Genomic DNA, 13,747 nt, shown 5'->3' with positions numbered 1-13,747 from the left:
GCCAATCAGCGCCAGGCAGCGGAACCAATCGCCGCGGGGCACGGGAGGCACGGGGCCAATGGGAGCGGGGCGTGGCGCAGCCAATGGGCGCTGTCCAGAGCGGAGCGCTGAGCCAATAGGCGCGGGGCGCGGTGCAGCCAATGGGCGCTCCCCGCTGCGCGGCAAGGAGCCAATGGGAGCGCGCTGCGGAGCAGCCAATCAGCGCCGGGCAGCGGAACCAATCGCCGCGGGGCACGGGAAGCACGGGGCCAATGGGAGCGGGGCGTGGCGCAGCCAATGGGCGCTGTCCAGAGCGGAGCGCTGAGCCAATAGGCGCGGGGCGCGGTGCAGCCAATGGGCGCTCCCCGCTGCGCGGCAAGGAGCCAATGGGAGCGGGCTGCGGAGCAGCCAATCAGCGCCGGGCAGCGGAACCAATCGCCGCGGGGCACGGGAAGCACGGGGCCAATGGGAGCGGGGCGTGGCGCAGCCAATGGGCGCTGTCCAGAGCGGAGCGCTGAGCCAATAGGCGCGGGGCGCGGTGCAGCCAATGGGCGCTCCCCGCTGCGCGGCAAGGAGCCAATGGGAGCGGGCTGCGGAGCAGCCAATCAGCGCCGGGCAGCGGAACCAATCGCCGCGGGGCACGCCGGGCACGGGGCCAATGGGCGTCGCCCCCGGTGCTCCCGGCAGCCAATAGGCGGGTCCGCAGCCGGGATGGAGGCCGGGGCCGCGCTGGGCCGGCGGCTGCTGTGGGCGCTGCCCGCGTACGCGGCAGGGCTGCTGGGGCTGCGCGCGCCCGCGCTGCTGCTCGCGCTCGCGCTCTACGCGGGCTGGCGCCGGCGGCGGCGCGCACGGGAGCGCGCGCTGAGCGCGGCCGCGCGCCTGCAGCGGGACGAGGAGGCCGCGGTGCGCGCGGCCGCCAAGCGGCTGGGGCTGAGCAATGGGGAGCTCCCGGCCTGGGTGAGTGTGGGGGGGGGGGAGGGGAGTGGGAGGGGGAGTTCCGGTGTCCCTGCCCCCCCCACGCCCCCCCGGTACCGGCAGCAGCGGCCGGGGGTGACCGCGGTGCCCCCTCCCCCAGGTCAGCTTCCCGGATGTGGAGAGAGCAGAATGGCTCAACAAGGTGAGGCTTCCGGGGTCCGGCCCTGCCTCCATCCCTGCATCCTGTATCCCTGGATCCATCCTTGGATCCATCCCTGGACCCATCCCTGCATCCTGTATCCCTGTATCCATCCTTGGATCCATCCCTGGACCCATCCCTGCATCCTGTATCCCTGTATCCATCCTTGGATCCATCCCTGGACCCATCCCTGCATCCTGTATCCATCCCTGTATCCCTGTATCTATTTGTGTATCCCTGTATCCCTCTATTCTGTATCTATCCCTGTATCCTTGTATCCCGTATCCCTGTATCCTGTATCCATCCCCGTATCCCTGTATCCATCCCTGTATCCCATATCCTTGTATCCTGTATCCATCCCTGTATCCCTGTATCCTGTCTCCCTGTCTCCTGCCCCATGTCCGCAGGTGCTGGCTCAGGCCTGGCCGTTCTTCGGGCAGTTCATGGAGAAGCTGCTGCAGGCTCAGGTGGCTCCGGCCATCAGGGCCTCCAGCCCCCACCTGCAGAGCTTCACCTTCACCAGGGTGGACATGGGCGAGAAGGTGGGGACCCCACAGAGACCCCCCCAAGGACCCCACAGAGACCCCCCCATGGACCCCTCCATGGGCACCTCCTATGGACCCCCCAGGGAACCCCCCATGGACCCCCCTATGGGTACTCCATGAACCCCCCATCCCCTCTCACCCCCCCCCCACAGCCCCTCCGTGTCCTGGGGATCTGCTCTCATCCCGGTGCCCATAAGAAGCAAATCCTCTTGGATCTCAACATCAGGTGAGCATCCGCCCCCCGGGGGGGGTCCGGGTACCCCAACCCCCCCCAACCTCCCCCCCCCCTTCCAGCTACGTTGGGGACATCTGCATTGACGTGGAGGTGAAGAAGTTCTTCTGCAAGGCAGGGGTCAAGGGGATGCAGGTGAGTGGGGGGGGGGGACACCTGGGATGGGGTCAGATCCATGGGGGGGCCCCTCTCACTGCTCCCCCTCCCCCCCAGCTCCATGGGACGCTGCGGATCATCCTGGAGCCGCTCCTTGGGGATGTGCCCATTGTGGGGGCTCTTTCCATGTTCTTTATCCGGCGCCCGGTCAGTGCCCCCCCCCCCATTAAAACAGGCTCCAAATGGGGTCTGTGCCCCCCCCCCTTTAACCCGTTTCCCCCCCTCCCAAAGACCTTGGACATCAATTGGACGGGGATGACGAACCTGCTGGACATCCCTGGCCTCAGGTGAGCCCCCCCCTGCACCAGGATGGGCCGGTCCAGCCGTGCCCCCCCCTGCACCAGGATGGGTCGGTCCATCCATGCCCCCCCCTGCACCAGGATGGGCCGGTCCAGCCGTGCCCCCCCCGCACACCGGGATGGGCCGGTCCAGCCGTGCCCCCCCCTGCACCAGGATGGGCCGGTCCATCCATGCCCCCCCCCCACACACCGGGATGGGCCGGTCCAGCCGTGCCCCCCCCCCAGCAGTGACCATGTCCCCCCCCCCAGCTCGCTCTCAGACGCGGTGCTCATGGACGCCATTGCCTCCTTCCTGGTGCTGCCCAACCGGCTCCTGGTGCCGCTGGTGCCCGACCTGCCCGAGGCGGCCGAGCTGCGGAGCCCAGTGCCGAGGGTGAGGCTGGGGACAGCTCCGGATCCAGCCCTGGATCCTGTACCCATCCCTGTACCCATCCCTGTACCCATCCCTGTGCCCATCCCTGCATCCATCCCTGCATCCATCCCTGCATCCATCCCTGTGCCCATCCCTGCATCCATCCCTGTACCCATCCCTGTACCCATCCCTGTACCCATCCCTGTACCCATCCCTGTGCCCATCCCTGTACCCATCCCTGTACCCATCCCTGCATCCATCCCTGTACCCATCCCTGTGCCCATCCCTGTGCCCATCCCTGCATCCATCCCTGTGCCCATCCCTGTACCCATCCCTGCATCCATCCCTGTACCCATCCCTGTACCCATCCCTGCATCCATCCCTGCATCCATCCCTGTACCCATCCCTGTACCCATCCCTGTGCCCATCCCTGTACCCATCCCTGTACCCATCCCTGCATCCATCCCTGTACCCATCCCTGCATCCATCCCTGTACCCATCCCTGCATCCATCCCTGTACCCATCCCTGTACCCATCCCTGCATCCATCCCTGCATCCATCCCTGCATCCATCCCTGTACCCATCCCTGCATCCATCCCTGTACCCATCCCTGCATCCATCCCTGTACCCATCCCTGTACCCATCCCTGCATCCATCCCTGCATCCATCCCTGCATCCATCCCTGTACCCATCCCTGCATCCATCCCTGTACCTAATCCTGGATCCATTCCTGGATCCCAGTATCCATCCCTGTACCCATCCCTGCATCCATCCCTGTATCCCTGCCCCCATCCCGGTACCTGACCCTCCCCCCGCCGGTGCCGCCTGCAGGGGGCGCTCCGGGTTCAGCTCCGCGCCGCGCGGGGGCTGCGCTCCAAGGACCGGTTCCTGGGGGGGCTGCTGGAGTCGCGCTCGGACCCGTACGCGGAGCTGCGCGTGGGCACGCAGGGAGTGCGCAGCCGCGTGGTGCGCAGCGACCTGGACCCGGTGTGGGACGAGCTGCACGAGGTCAGCGCTGCTCAGACCCCATTGTGACCCATTGATCCCATTGATTGATCCCCATTGATCCCATAGATCCCCATTGTGACCCATTGATCCCATTGGTGCCCATTGATCCCATTGATTGATCCCATTGATCCCATTGATCCCCACTGATCCCAATTGCCTCCCATAGCACAAATTGACCCCATAGCGCCCACTGCCCCCATATCCCTCTTTGCCTCCATAATCCCCACAGCACCCATTGCCCCCCATAGCACCCATTGACCCCATAGCACCCATTGCCCTTCATAACGCCCATAGCCTCCATTGCCCCCAAACCCCCCATAGTTCCCCATAAGCCCCATGGCCCCCATAGCCCTCCATAGCTCCCCCATATCTCCCCATATATCCCCCCATAGCCCCACTGACCTGGGCTATGGGGTGCCCAAACACCCCCATTGATGCTGTGGGTACCAGACCCCCCCATTCCCCACCCCACTGGTCCCTTCCCCCCCGCTGTGTATGGGGGTTCCCCCTTTGTGCCCCCAGTTTGTGGTGCACGAGGTGCCAGGGCAGGAGCTGGAGGTGGAGATCTTCGACAAGGACCCAGACCAGGACGACTTCTTGGGCAGGTACTTATGGGGCAGGGGTTGGGGGGGGTCCCTGCATCCCCCCCCATAACCCCCCAGCCCCACATCTCACCCCCCCCCCCATAACCCCCATAGGCTGAAGCTGGACCTGGAGGATGTGATGAAGCGCCGCGTGCTGGAGGATGTGGGTCCGGGTTGAGGGGCGCTGTGGGGGGGGGGGCGCTGTGGGGCTGCCCCATTGCTGACCCCCCCCCGCCCCACAGTGGTTCCCTCTGCAGGAGGGGGGGCAGGGCCGGCTCCACCTGCGCCTGGAGTGGCTCCGCCCCCTGGCGGATGCGTCCAAGCTGGAGGAGGTGAGGGGGGGGCAGGGGCAGGAAGGGGGGGAGGCAGGAAGGGGGGGGGCAGGAATGGGGGGCAATGGGGGAGGGGGTCCCACATCTCTGCCCCCCCCCCCAGGTGCTGGAGAGGAACCGGATGATCCAGGGCAAACCCGACCCCCCCTCGGCCGCCATCCTCATGGTGTACCTGGAGCGGGCGGAGGAGCTGCCGGTGGGGGGGGGACGGGGGTGGGGGGGTAGGGATGTGGGGGGGGGGCAGGGATGTGGGGGGGGCAGGGATGTGGGGGGGGCAGGGATGCTGTTGGGGGGGCAGGGATGTGGGGGGGGCAGGGATGCTGTGGGGGGGCAGGGATGTGTGGGGCAGGGATGTGTGGGGCACGGATGCTGTGGGGGGGGCAGGGATGCTGTGGGGGGGGCAGGGATGTGTGGGGGGCAGGGATGCTGTGGGGCAGGGATGTGTGGGGCAGGGATGCTGTGGGGGGGGCAGGGATGCTGTGGGGCAGGGATGCTGTGGGGGGGGCAGGGATGCTGTGGGGGGGGCAGGGATGTGTGGGGGGCAGGGATGCTGTGGGGGGGTCAGCGCTGCTGGGGGGCTCAGGGCTGCCCCCCCTCTCCCCATGGGTGCAGCTGCGGCCCCCAGGCCGTGTCCCCAGCCCCATGGTGCAGATCTCGGTGCAGGACGTGACCATGGAGAGCAAGGTGGGAACGGGAGGGGGGGGGGGAGGGGAGGGGGTGCGGGGGGGGGGGGGGGGGAGGGGGGTCCTGACCCCCTTGTGCCCCCCCAGGTGGTTCCCAGCTCCACAGCCCCAGTGTGGGAAGCTGCTTTCCGGTTCTTCCTGCACGATCCCAGGAGCCAGGAGGTGGAATTCCAGGTGTGGAACCCGGGAATGGGCCCGGGACCGAGTATGCATGTGACCCCTGTTCCCATCCCATTCCCATCCCATTCCCCCCCATTCCCTTCCATTCCCATCCCATTCCCTTCCATTCCCATCCCATTCCCCCCCATTCCCACCCCATTCCCATCCCATTCCCATCCCATTCCCATCCCATTCCCTTCCCATCCCATTCCCATCCCATCCCCATCCCATTCCCATCCCATTCCCTTCCCATCCCATTCCCATCCCATTCCCTTCCCTTCCCATCCCATTCCCGTCCCATTCCCTTCCCATCCCATTCCCATCCCATCCCATTCCCATCCCATTCCCATTCCCATCCCCTCCCGCTGTGCTCCGCAGGTCCGGGACGATTCCCGTCAGTCACCACTGGGGGCGCTGTCGCTGCCGCTCTCGCAGCTGCTGGAGGCTCCAGGGCTCAGCCTGGGCGGGGCCTTCCCCCTCCAGGGGGCGGGGCCAAAGAGCTGCCTGCACCTGAAGCTGGTGCTGAGGGTGAGGGGGGCAGGGGGCTGGGGGGGGTATGGGGGGTATGGGGGCTATGGGGCTATGGGGGCTATGGGGCTATGGGGGGCATGGTGTTATGGGGCTGCGGTTGTTATGGGGGGTATGGAGCCTATGGGGGTTATGGAGTTATGGGGGCTTTGGGGGTTATGGGGCTATAGGGGGGTATGGGGCTATGGGAGGTATGTGGGTTATGGGGTTATGGGGCTGTGGTTGTTATGGGGGGGTATGGGGGCTATGGGGGTTATGGGGCTGTGGTTGTTATGGGGGTATATGGAGGCTATGGGGGGGCTATGGGGGTTATGGGGCTGTTGTGGGGCTATGGGGGGATCCATGCTCTGACCCCCCCCAGGTTCTGTTCCTTGATGCCCCCGAGGACGCTGTTCCCTCCACTCCCTCCCCGGAGCCCTCGGGCAGTGCTGCCCCCCCCCGGCCCCCCCACGCCAGCCCCGGCCCCGACTTTGGAACTGAGGTGGGGGGGGATGGGGGGTGGGAACGGGGGGTCCTATGGGTCAGAATGGGGCCTCTATGGGGCACGATGGGGGCTTCTATGGGTCTCTTTCTATGGTCGCTATGGGGTCTCTATGGGGTCTCTATGGGTCTGTCTCTCTATGGGTTCTCTCTGGGTCTCTATGTTCTCTATGGGTCTCTATGAGTTGGTCTCTATGAGTCTGTCTATGGGTCTCTAAGGGTCGGTCTTTAGGAGTCTCTCTATGGGTTTCTCTATGTTCTCTATGGGTCTCTATGGTCTCTATGGGTCGGTCTCTATGGTCCCTATGTGTCTCTATGTTCTCTATGTGTCCCTATGTGTCTCTATGTGTCTCTATGTTCTCTATGTGTCTCTATGTGTCTCTATGTGTCTCTATGTTCTCGCTGGGGCTCAGCACGTGCTGCGCGTGCACCTGCTGGAGGCGGAGGCGCTGGTGGCCAAGGACCGCTTCCTGCGGGGGGCGCTGCGGGGCCGCTCCGACCCCTACGTGCGCGTGCGCGCCGCGGGAGCGCGCTTCCGGAGCCGCGTCATGCGCGAGGAGCTCAACCCGCGCTGGAACGAGGCCTACGAGGTGCGGGGTCATGGGGGGTCATGGGGTCAACGGGGTCATGGGTATCTATGGGTATCTGTGGGGGTCTGGGTGTCTATGGGGTATCTATGGGTGTCTAGGGGGTATCTATGGGTTTCTATGGGTCTCTGTGGGTGTCTATGGGTCTCTATGGGTGTCAGTGGGGTCTCTATGGGATACCTATGGGTGTCTATGGGGTCTCTATGGGTGTCTATGGGGTGTCTATGGGGTGCCCATGGGCACCCACTGCTGCCCCCCCCAGGCCATCGTCACGGACATCCCAGGCCAGGACGTGGAGTTCGAGCTCTTTGACAAGGACCTGGATGAGGATGATTTCCTGGGCCGGTGGGGGAGGGGGTGATGGGGGGGTGGGGGGGGATGGGGGGGGGGGAGGGGGTGACCCCCCGGTGACCCCCTCCCTGCCCCCCCAGGTGCAAGGTGCCGCTGCAGCAGGTGCTGAGCAGCCGCGTCGTGGATGAGGTGGGGGAGGGGCTGGGGGGGGGAGGGGTCCGTGCCCCCGGCGGGGTCATGACCCCGTCCCCCCCCCCCTGCAGTGGCTGCCTCTGGAGGGGGTCAAATCCGGGCGGCTCCACGTGAAGCTCGAGAGCCTGAGCCCCAGCACCAGCCCCGCGATGCTGCCGCAGGTACCACATCCTGCATCCCAATCCACATCCATGTCCACATCTGTATCCACTTCTGCATCCACATCCATCTCCGTATCCACATCCCCATCCATATCCCCATGTTTATCCCCATCTCCATCTTTATCACTCTGCATCCCCATCCCTTTTCCCATCCCCATTCCTATTGCCATCCGCTATCCTCATCTGTGCCCATATACATTCCCATCCCTGTCTCAATCCACATCCCTGTGTATCCCCATCCCTATTCTTGTGCATCCCAGTATCCATCCCTGTTCTGTGTCCCCATCATCCTTGTTCCTGCGCATCCCCATCCCATCACCTCCCTTATCCTGATCCCATCCCCATCCCATTCCATTCCTTATCCCATCCCCATCCCATCCCCATCCCTCCCCTCCCTGCCCCCCAGCCGCTCAGTGCCCCCCATCTCCCCATTGCCCCCAGGTCCTGCACATCAACAGCCTCCTGCAGCCCCCCCACAACGAGGAGCTCTCGGCTGCCCTGCTCTCGGTGTTCCTGGACCGAGCTTCCGAGCTCCCGGTGAGACCCCCCCGGCCCCCCCCATTGATCCCCATTGATTCCCATTGTACCCATTGACCCCCATTGATCCCCATTGATCCCCATTGTCCCCATTGACCCCACTGCCCCATTGCCCCCATCCATCCCCTCCCATCCACGCCGTTATCCCAGCTCCGGAAGGGCTCCAAGCCCCCGTCTGCCTTCGCCGTCCTCTCCGTGCGCGACGTCTCCTTTAAGACCAAGGTGAGGCCCCACTGGGACCGCATTGGGGTCGCTATGGGGGGGCTCGGGGGGGTCCTCACCCTCTCCTCTGCCCCCCCAGCCCTGCGCCCCCAGCACCGCCCCCATATGGGATGAAGGCTTCTCCTTCCTCATCAAGCGGCCTCATGCGGAGTCCTTGGAGCTGCAGGTCCTGCCCCAGCCCCACTCCTGCCCCCCCTCAATGGGGTGCCCCATGGCGATGCTGACCCCCCCCCGTACCCACAGGTGAAGGACGAGGGGGGGCAGCCCCTGGGGGCCCTGAGCCTGCCCCTGCCCCAGCTCCTGGCCTCCGAGGGGCTGAGCCTCGATGCTTGGTTCCCCCTGGCTGGGGGGGGGCCCAACAGCCAGGTCCTGCTGCGGGCACAGCTGCGGGTGAGGACCTGACCCCCCCATCGTGGAACCCCCCCCATTAACCCCCTATGAGCCCCCCCATTAACTACATAATGGAACCCCCCATTAACCCCCTGTGAGCCCCCATTAGCCCCATAATGAGCCCCCCATTGCCCCCAGGTGCTGGTGTCCCTGCAGGCAGAGGCCAGCGCGGGGGGGTCCTCTGACCCCCAACCCATGGAAGAGCCTGCGGGGGGGGGCGAGCAGAGCAGCCCGGGGGGGCTGCGCCAGCGCCTGCCCCCCACAGACAGGTACAGCCCTTCCCCCCCCCCCCCCAGAATCCAGCCCCACAGCCCCTGGGGAGCCCCCCCATGGATGATACTGGGGGGGGGGCTTGGGGGGGTGTCCCTTATGGGTGCCCCCATGTTGTCTGTTGGGGGGTGGGAGGTGTCCCTATGGGTCCCCCCCATGTTGTCTGTTGTGGGGTGCTCACCCTCTGCCCCCCCAGCCCCCCCACTGCCGAGGCAGGACTGGGCCAGGTGCAGCTCTCGCTCTGGTACCACCGGGATGGGCACAAGCTCGTGGCCATCGTGCACGGATGCAGGTGAGGGGGGGGGGGAGCACCCCCCAACCCTGCCCCTCCCCCATCCCGAACCTGCCCCTCCCCCATCCCGAACCTGCCCCCCCCATCCCAACCCTGCCCCCCCCATCCCGCCCCCCCCAGGAGCCTGAGGCCGCAGGGGAAGGAGCTCCCGGATCCATACGTGTCCCTGCTGCTGCTCCCGGAGCGCGGCCGCTCCAAGAGGAAAACGGGAACACAGAGGAGGACCCTGGACCCCGACTTCAATGAGAGGTGGGGGGGACCCATAGGGTCCCATAGGTCCCATAGGGTCCCACAGGGTCCCATAGGGTCCCATAGGTCCCACAGGGTCCCATAGGTCCCATAGGTGCCATAGGTGCTGTTCCCCCCCAGGTTCGAGTGGGACCTGTCCCTGGAGGAAGCCTCCCAGCGCAGGCTTGAGGCTCGGGTCAAATCCTGCCCATCCTTCATGGCCCGGGACAAGGAGGTGCTGGGCAAGGTAATGGGGGGGCCGGGGGGATCCATTGAGCCCCATTGAACCCCATTGATCCCCATTGTGCTCCATTGATCCCCATTGTGCCTCATTGTGCCCTATTGATCCCTATTGATCCCCATTTAACCCCATTGATCCCTATTGATCCCCATTGAACCCCATTGAGCCACTCCTGTCCCCAGCTCTGCCTGGACCTGGCCCAAGTGGATCTCTCCGAGGGGGGGCCCCATTGGTGAGTTTTGGGGGGGGGTCTCTGTACTTGGGGGGGGGATCTCCATGTGCCCCCCCCCATCACCTCTCTTTGTGTCCAGGTACAACCTGCAGGATGCTCGGAGCAGCCCCTAAAGCCCCCCCCATATCCCGCTGTGCCTGGGGGGCAGTAGGAGCAGGGGTCCTGGACCCCCCCATTGCCCTGCTGCCCCCCCCACTGCCTGCATTGCACTGACCAAAGACGCTCTGGCTGGGGGGGGGTCAGGATGAGCCCCCCCCCACACACACCTCCCATAGACTGTTATGGACCTCGTGCCTTCTGCCCACCCAGAGGGGCCCCCCCCTCTGGACGCGCTCTCATTCGATGCCAGCGCTGTGCCCCCCCCACTGCATCCAATGTGCCCCCCCCATAGCGCTAATAAAGGATGGAGGCGATGATGGGGTCTGTGCTGAGTGCCCCCCCACACCCCCCCATGTATTCAATGGGGGGGATCCCTATGGGGGACGATGGGATGTGCCCCCCCCGTGAGGTGTCAGTGGGGGTGGTACCCATGGGGGGGTCATGGGATGCTTCCCATGGGATAACGGGATGTCACCGTCACCCCCCCCCTCCCGGAGCTGGTCTGTGCCCATCTAAAGGCAAATCAGCCTCGGGGAAGGGGGCGTGGCCTGTGCAGGCTCCGCCCCCCTCATGAATAATGCGTCCTCATTAATTAGCGCGGGCCAATGGGCGGGCGCTGACACCGCCCGGTAGAAACCTCCCGCCCGCAGCGCGCACCCAGAGCCCGAACGGGAGCGGCCGCCGCCATGGTGGGAAACGGGGATGGGAAACGGGAACGGAAACGGGAACGGAAACGGAAACGGGATCGGGAACCGGGAACGGGAGCGGAGATGGGGATGGGAACGGGAACGGGAAACGGGAACGGGACCGGGACCGGGGATGGGGAGCAGGGAAACGGGATCGGGGGGGGGTGCGCGGAAGTTGCGCGGGATGGGGTGGGGGGAGCGCGGTACCGGAGGGCCCGGGGGGGGGGGGGGGGGTTACCGGTAACCGGTAGTGATGGTTTCCCTCTGATCCCCCCCCTGCACCCCCCCCCCCCGCAGTGTGACTTCTCGGAGGAGCAAACCGCGGGTGAGTGACCGGAACCGGAACGGGAACCGGGAACGGGAAACGGGAACGGGAACCGGGAACGGGACCTGGGAACGGGACCGGGAACAGGACATCCCCATCCCCCCCCCGGCCCCGGCGCCTCCTGCGCGGCCTCGGGCGGGGCCTTTCCGGGGCCGAAGTCTCCCCAAGGCGGAGCCGTTCCCGGGGGGGGGGAACCGGAACCGGGACCGGGAGCAGGACCGGGGGATGCGGGACCGGGAGGGGGGGGGGGGGGGGGCCGGGTCCGTCTTGCGCCATTTGCCCTTATATGGGCAAAGCGCGGGGCCGCGCATTCCTGCGGGGGCGGGGCCGCGCACGGCCCGGGGGGGGGGGGGGGGGGGGGGCGCGGTCCCGGTTGGGTGCGGGATGGGGATGAAGGGGGGGGGGGGGGGGGGGGGGGGAACATCCCGAGCGGCGTCGGGTTCCATGGGGAAACCGGATCCAGCGGCGACGGAAACCGGATACCGGGGGGGGGGGGGGGGGGGGGGTCCCAGGATGGGAGGGGGATCCCATTGGGTCTCATTGGATCCCATTGGGTCTCATTGGCTCCCATTGGATCCCATTGGATCCCATTGGGTCCCATTGGATCCCGGCAGAGTTCAAGGAAGCATTCCAGCTCTTTGACCGCACCGGGGATGGGAAGATCCTGTACAGCCAATGCGGGGACGTGATGCGGGCGCTGGGGCAGAACCCGACCAATGCTGAGGTCATGAAGGTGCTGGGGAACCCCAAAAGTGATGGTGAGCGGGGACCCCCCTTTATTTAACCCCCCCCCCCCATTAAACCCCCCCCAAGGCCACTTATGGGGCTCCCATTGCAGAGATGAACCTGAAGACGCTGAACTTCGAGCAGTTCCTGCCCATGATGCAGACGATCGCCAAGAACAAGGACCAAGGTTGCTTCGAGGACTATGTGGAGGGGCTGAGGGTGTTCGACAAGGAGGGCAACGGCACCGTCATGGGCGCTGAGATCCGCCACGTCCTCGTCACCCTGGGTCAGCGGCACCGCCATGGGTGTCCATGGAGCCCCCCCCATCACCCACCTATGGGTGCCTATGGATGCTCCCTAAACCCCCTCCATCACCCACCTATGGGTGCCTATGGATGCTCCCTAAACCCCATCACCCACCTGTGGGTGCCTATGGACCCTGCAGGGAGCCCCCCTCCATCACCCCTTATGGGCTCCTATGGGTGCTCCCCAAACCCCCTCCATCACCCCCTATGGGTGCCTATAGACCCCCCCTAAACCTCCTCTATCACCCACCTATGGGTGCCTATGGACACCCCCCTAAAACCCCTCCATCACCTGCTATGGGCACCTATGGATGCTCCCCAAACCCCCTCCATCACCCCCTATGGACCCCACAGGGATCCCCCCTCCATCACCCCCTATGGGCTCCTATGGACCCCCCCTTGACCCCCCCATTGTGCCCCATAGGTGAGAAGATGACAGAGGAGGAGGTTGAGCAGCTCGTGGCCGGGCACGAGGACAGCAACGGCTGCATCAACTACGAAGGTGAGGTTTGGGGGTCCCGGGGGGGGGGGGAGGATGGATTTGGGGGTGCAATGGAGGTGGGGGGGGGGGGAGGGGGGGGTCACTCCATCCCTGACCGTGGTCTCCTTCCTTCCTGCCAGCCTTTGTGCGACACATCTTGTCAGGGTGACACTGCCGGGGTAGGCGCTTCCCAAAGCTCCCATCATTCCCGGGGGGGGGGTTGGCCTCATTCCTGGTTTTCCAGCCTCATTCCTGGTTTTCCAGCCTCATTCCTGGTTTTCCAGCCTCATTCCTGGTTTTTCCATGTCTTTTGTAGGCCGCTGGGTCTGGTTTGCGCTCCCTTAACCCCCCCCTCGATCCCATTGGATCCCCCCCATCCCGCATGCCCCTGTGCATGGAGCCACCTCCTGCGCTCTTTGGTTGGACTCTGGGCTTCTGCCTCTCTCCTGGCTCTGGGATGGGATGGGATGGGGGGGGGGGGGGGGGCTCCGTGACCCCCCCATTCACCCCTGGTCCCCCCTTTTCTATCCACAGAGCTCGTCCGGATGGTGCTGAGCGGTTGAGGTCCCATCGCGTCATCGCATCCCCCCCCCCCCATTATCCCTAAGTGTGGTCCTTGTCCATCACAATCCCATTGTGTGCCCCCCCTCCCGTTATCCCTAAGTGTGGTCCTTGTCCATCAGGATCCCATTGTGTGCCCCCCCCCCATATCCCCACTCTCAGCCCCCCTGGCTCAGTTACTGCTCCACAGCACCCAAGAATAAAGCATTGGATGGAGCCGTGTCCCTGTGCCCCCCCCGCGCCCCCCCCCGCACCTGGGCTCGGTTCTCCCCTCCCTGGGGTTCTGGAGCTTTTATTTTTGGTGGTTTTAGTAAAAAAACAAGAAAAGAACCCAAAAAAACAAAGGGGGGGGGGGGCACACACAAACTGGGGGGGGAGGGGGGGGGGGGGGGGGGGGAGGGGCAATGCCCATGTGCTGGGAGGGGGGGTTGGAGCTGTCTCATAAATAGCCGGGGGGGGGCAGGGTCCCA

The 13,747-nt window shown here is 65.5% G+C and overlaps 2 protein-coding genes across 3 annotated transcripts; both read left to right on the top strand.

Moving 5' to 3' along the window:
• The first annotated feature begins 690 nt into the window (after positions 1-690).
• On the top strand, positions 691-10,510 carry ESYT1 (extended synaptotagmin 1). Its single transcript, XM_034071623.1, has 31 exons — positions 691-936; positions 1,055-1,096; positions 1,501-1,635; positions 1,791-1,864; positions 1,933-2,005; positions 2,084-2,173; positions 2,258-2,313; positions 2,575-2,698; positions 3,509-3,685; positions 4,208-4,290; positions 4,384-4,432; positions 4,512-4,601; positions 4,705-4,797; positions 5,214-5,285; positions 5,372-5,458; positions 5,822-5,971; positions 6,333-6,452; positions 6,865-7,041; positions 7,301-7,383; positions 7,470-7,518; positions 7,593-7,682; positions 8,124-8,219; positions 8,370-8,441; positions 8,521-8,607; positions 8,685-8,831; positions 8,970-9,100; positions 9,298-9,393; positions 9,514-9,642; positions 9,763-9,868; positions 10,045-10,094; positions 10,174-10,510. Exons 1-31 carry the CDS (start codon positions 691-693, stop codon positions 10,205-10,207), a joined length of 3,108 nt encoding a protein of 1,035 aa, XP_033927514.1. The 3' UTR covers positions 10,208-10,510.
• A 252-nt stretch (positions 10,511-10,762) lies between these two features.
• On the top strand, positions 10,763-13,499 carry LOC117437297 (myosin light polypeptide 6). 2 transcript variants are annotated; one of them, XM_034071374.1, is made up of 7 exons: positions 10,763-10,882; positions 11,177-11,204; positions 11,819-11,962; positions 12,043-12,216; positions 12,660-12,737; positions 12,857-12,895; positions 13,251-13,499. In XM_034071374.1, the coding sequence occupies exons 1-6, from the start codon at positions 10,880-10,882 to the stop codon at positions 12,883-12,885; spliced, it is 456 nt and encodes a 151-aa protein (XP_033927265.1). In that variant the 5' UTR covers positions 10,763-10,879; the 3' UTR covers positions 12,886-12,895; positions 13,251-13,499. The 2 variants fall into 2 exon arrangements, with proteins under 2 accessions (XP_033927265.1, XP_033927266.1); XM_034071375.1 differs by lacking the exon at positions 12,857-12,895.
• The last annotated feature ends 248 nt before the right edge of the window (positions 13,500-13,747 follow it).

The sequence above is a fragment of the Melopsittacus undulatus genome, chromosome 21 (genome assembly GCF_012275295.1).
Source record: "Melopsittacus undulatus isolate bMelUnd1 chromosome 21, bMelUnd1.mat.Z, whole genome shotgun sequence".
Taxonomy (NCBI): Eukaryota; Metazoa; Chordata; class Aves; order Psittaciformes; family Psittaculidae; genus Melopsittacus; species Melopsittacus undulatus.
The sequence above is the reverse complement of the archived record's forward strand: the minus strand, read 5'-3'. Positions and strand labels throughout refer to the sequence as shown.